Source organism: Myotis davidii, unplaced genomic scaffold (assembly GCF_000327345.1).
Source record: "Myotis davidii unplaced genomic scaffold, ASM32734v1 scaffold269, whole genome shotgun sequence".
In the NCBI taxonomy this organism is placed as follows: Eukaryota; Metazoa; Chordata; class Mammalia; order Chiroptera; family Vespertilionidae; genus Myotis; species Myotis davidii.
This window is the reverse complement of record NW_006383008.1, coordinates 7,229,611-7,233,736: the sequence shown is the minus strand read 5'-3', so window position 1 is coordinate 7,233,736 and position 4,126 is coordinate 7,229,611. Positions and strand designations below refer to the sequence as shown.

Sequence of the window (4,126 nt, the reverse complement as noted above, 5' to 3'; positions counted from 1 at the left end):
AAGACGGAGCCGAGCCCTCCGCCCACCCAGAAGCGCACACGGACACACGAGGGTACTCCCGGGTCCGGGTGCAGGCACCTACCACGGCTGCGCGCCAGAGGCCCCCACGCGCCGCTTCTGCACGTGGTCCCCGCACAGGCGAGCGAGCCGGGGGCCTGCACATCCTGAGAACCTTCCCTCCACCCACCTCCGACCCACACACCTACTTTGGGCAGCCATCTCCGGCTTTTAATCCTGGGGGAGGACTCCCGTCCCAAGTGCCCCCTAACACTGCTGTGCCTGGGTTCCCACCCATAGCAGCGTTCCTAGGACACCCTGTGGATGCTGAAGCGCCCGAGGAGAAAACTCAAGAGAAATGCACTGCAGAGGCAGTCTCCATCGCAATTGCCTTTCAGTGTGTCTTCATGGTTCAAAGTGCTTCCCACCAAGAATATTAAAAAAATCAGGCCTACCCAGATGTAAACGTTTCTGAAAAAAAATAGCCTGCCTCCTGGCTGCCTGGACTAATTCCTCTGCAGTGTTTTGGAAAAGGCTCAGGTATAACACACCCGGGGGCTGCTCATGGTCATCTCATCCTGTCCCATTGCATAGACTGTAATTTCATTTCTCACAAATGTTTCAAGGCTTTTGTGTGGAGTCGGGGAGAGGTGTCTGCGTGAGGGGGGACAATTCTCATATAGGAATAGCAACAATATGGGGGTGAAACCAAAGCCTGCATTCCTCCACAAGCTTTTCATCACAGGTCTTAGTGTACCCACCCTTTCTGGATACTGCAAAAAATCACGTGAATGAACTGCCTCTGTCAAGAACAATAAGAAATAAATCCAGCTGGCTAGCCTGGTGATACAGATCCTACAGGTGCCAGCAGCTCAGCAGGTGGTGTGGGGGAGGAGAAGAGGAAGAAGGGAGCTGAGGCTGAGGCTCTTGGAGCCCAAGGGTGCTGTCTTTGTAGGGAACATTTGTTGAGCACCTACTATATGCCGGGGGGCTGAGGGAGAGCGGCGGGATGGGCGGGGGGCAGCAAGACCCCTTGATGCTCAGAACAGTGTGCCTGCCATGGAAGAGCCCTCCGCTAGCAAATTATGACTCATGCTCTGGATTTTGTATTGGTTGTGAGTGTTGAAGATGAATACAAACACCTTCTAGGAGGCGGCTGCTTTTTAATGGAAAGGTTTTCAGATTTTCCAGGTGGAGTAGTACAAGTTGATATGACTGTATCAATCAAGAGCCTTCCCAGGAGGAAAATAGATGGCACATGCAAAGATTTTAACTTAAAAGGCTTTCTGTGAAGGGACCATTGACAGGGGTGTGGATGGAGTTTAGGGAATCAGCCAGAGCTTTGCAACAGTGGGAAGAGATAATCATGCCTTCAAATAGTACGAGTAAGGAAGGGCACTAGCGTCCTGGAGAAGGGACACAAAATAGGAGCTGCAGCTGATGAGGAGGCTGCCAGTACCAGAGCCATCTCATGTAGAAGAGAAGCAGTGGCAAGAAATACCCTGGCTTCTCTCTCCTCCCACCCTCCATTCTCCTAGAAGTGCCTCCCGGAGGCCAAACCCAACTGGAAGACAGAGGTCCCAGGAATTAGGAACCTAGTCCAGGACACAGAGATTGGCTGGGAGGGCAGAAAGTGGGTCCAAGGGCCCGACTGGTGTGGCTCAATGGTTGAGCATCGGCCCATGAACCAGAAGGCCACGGTTCGATTCCCGGTCAGGGCACATGCTCTGGTTGCCACACATACTCAGTTTGCCGTTGTGGGCTCAGTCCTCAACGGGGGTTGTGCAGAAGGCAGCCGATTCGATGTTTCTATCTCTCTATCCCTCTCCCTTCCTCTCTCTAAAATCAATAAAATATATTTTCAAAAAAGAAAGTGGGTCCAAGGGTTGGGCAGGTAGGGTGGGAGGCAAACAATGTAACCAACCAGCACAAGCAGGCTCTACTTGCTCTTATAAGAGGAAGTTTCTCCAGGGGTCATTTTCCTACTCCATTTTCATTCATTCAATCAAAGGAAGTCCCCAGAAGGAAGGGCTCTCCCAGAGTGGGTTTCAAGACTTTCAGCTATCCCAGAACAAACCCACCAGCCTAGCGCAAGGCCTTTGAGCTGGCCTGATTCAAGCTACAGAGGACTACTTACGGGGCCCTAGAAGCCAGTCCAAGGTCAGCCCAGACCATGAAAGCATCCCTGGCTGGTTGCCAAGTGTGTGGGCCCCAGGACCCCAGGGGTTCCGGATAGGACAGTTTCTAAGCCAAAAGCCCCACTGTGCTTGAGTCCCAGAAAGAACAGAGATAGCTGATGATCCTCTGCCTTTGCCAAGAAGGGGGAACTTAGAGGGAAACACCAGCAACAGATTGGAGCACACCCTAAGATATCTGAGAATTGGACCATTATTGAGAAAATAAGGGAACAAACTCACAAAAAGTAATAAAATCCAAATCCGCACTAATGTTCTACCTCAAGGTAGATAAAAGAGTCACAGACAGGTTTCAGAGTTTCTAATTACACTGTCGTTTCAGAAATGTACGGTATTGATAAAGTTGGAACAAACAGAACAGGAAGGATCTATTGCTTTTCTTTTGCTGTTATTTCAATACTGTCAGCTTTCAAATTAGGAATATGTTTTAGAACATCTTAAAAATAGAAGTTCTTAAATTTAAAAGGTCATGTATGTGGGTTCTTTCAGAATTTAAATAAAAATAGAAAACCACTACAAATGGAAAATCTTTTGGAAACAGTGTAGAATCTGCTCAGTAAATTGGCTATGGCATTGACTGCTCTCTGGCCTGAGCTCTGGCCATGTCTGTGATGTCTCTCCGGGAGAGTGGGCTCAAGAATGTGAGGATTGCCTGGCCAGTGTGGCTCATTGGTTGGGCATTGTCCCATGCACTGAAAGATTGCCGGTTCCATTCCCAGTCAGGGCACATGCCCAGATTGTGGGCTCAGCCCCCAGTAGGGAGCCTGCAGGAGGTAGCTGATTGATGTCTCCCTCTCTCTTGTCTCTCTCTCTGTCTCTCTCCCTTCCTTTCTCCCTAAAAATCATTTTAAAAAAAATGAATGTGAGGATTTATCTATGGGCTATTCATGGTCTTTGCTGTTGTATGTAACCATGGCAGGGTGATATACACATACATAATAGGTGTTTAATAAATACTTATGAAATGAACAAAAGATAGTACATGGCCAGCTTTCTACACAGAGCTAGCATACATAAATGTTAATTGATTTGAGAATGAGAGAGAGGGAGGGAGGGAAGGAGAGAGAGGTAAAGAGAGAGAGAGAGAGAGAGAGAGAGAGAGAGAGAGAGAGAGAGAAAGAGAGAAGCATTGGTCAGCTGCTTCTGGCACACATCCCAACTAGGGATCAAACCCACATCCCAGGCATGTGCCTTGACTGGGAATCGAGCCAGCAACCTTTAGGTGCATGGGGCAATGCCCAAGCAACTGAGCCACACTGGCCAAGGCCAGATCTGGTATGTTTTTAAGAGAAACTTTTGGAAGATACATAAGCCAAATTTTCCACTTATTCTAAACCCTGGGAAATGCTACAGTGAGATAAATATGAATTGTGAGCTACTAGAGTACAACCAATGAGCAGCCATGCAAGAGATGATGACTCTTAAGCCTTCATCCCTTCAGTACTGCCTGAAGACTTGAAGGAATTACAATATGACTATTAAATGTTTACTTTATTTTTACCAACTCCTCCTTCTAAAAAAATGTTTAATTTTTAGAAATATTTTGTGATATCATGAAAGATGAGCTTTGTCTATAGCACATTATAATTTTTGTTGTTGTTAATGTTTATTCTCACATGTGGATATTTTTCCATTGGTTTTCAGGGAGAGTGGAAGTGAGGGGGAGAGAATCATCGATTTGAAAGAAACACCTCCATTGATTGCCTCCCGAATGCACCCTGGGGCCAGGGATCAAACCAGAAACCCAGGTTGACTGGGAATTGAACCCATGACTCTTCAGGGTGCAGGCTAATGCTCTAACCACTTAGCAACACTGGCCAGGGTGCCCATTATAATTTAACCAACTAATGTTTACTGAGATTTTCCATGAATAAAGTCCCATTCCAAAATAATACAAATTTCAAAATATCCCATTAAGTAAGTGATATTATAGC

The 4,126-nt window shown here is 47.1% G+C and overlaps 1 protein-coding gene across 1 annotated transcript in view; it reads right to left on the bottom strand.

The window, feature by feature from the left end:
- The window catches only part of RRAGD (Ras-related GTP binding D), a 39,026-nt gene extending 38,807 nt beyond the window's left edge, over window positions 1–219 (bottom strand). Inside the window, exon 1 of the mRNA XM_015557676.1 lies at window positions 207–219. Within this exon, the coding sequence (XP_015413162.1) occupies window positions 207–219 (13 nt within the window). The remainder of the gene's footprint in view (window positions 1–206) is intronic.
- Window positions 220–4,126: the final 3,907 nt, after the last annotated feature.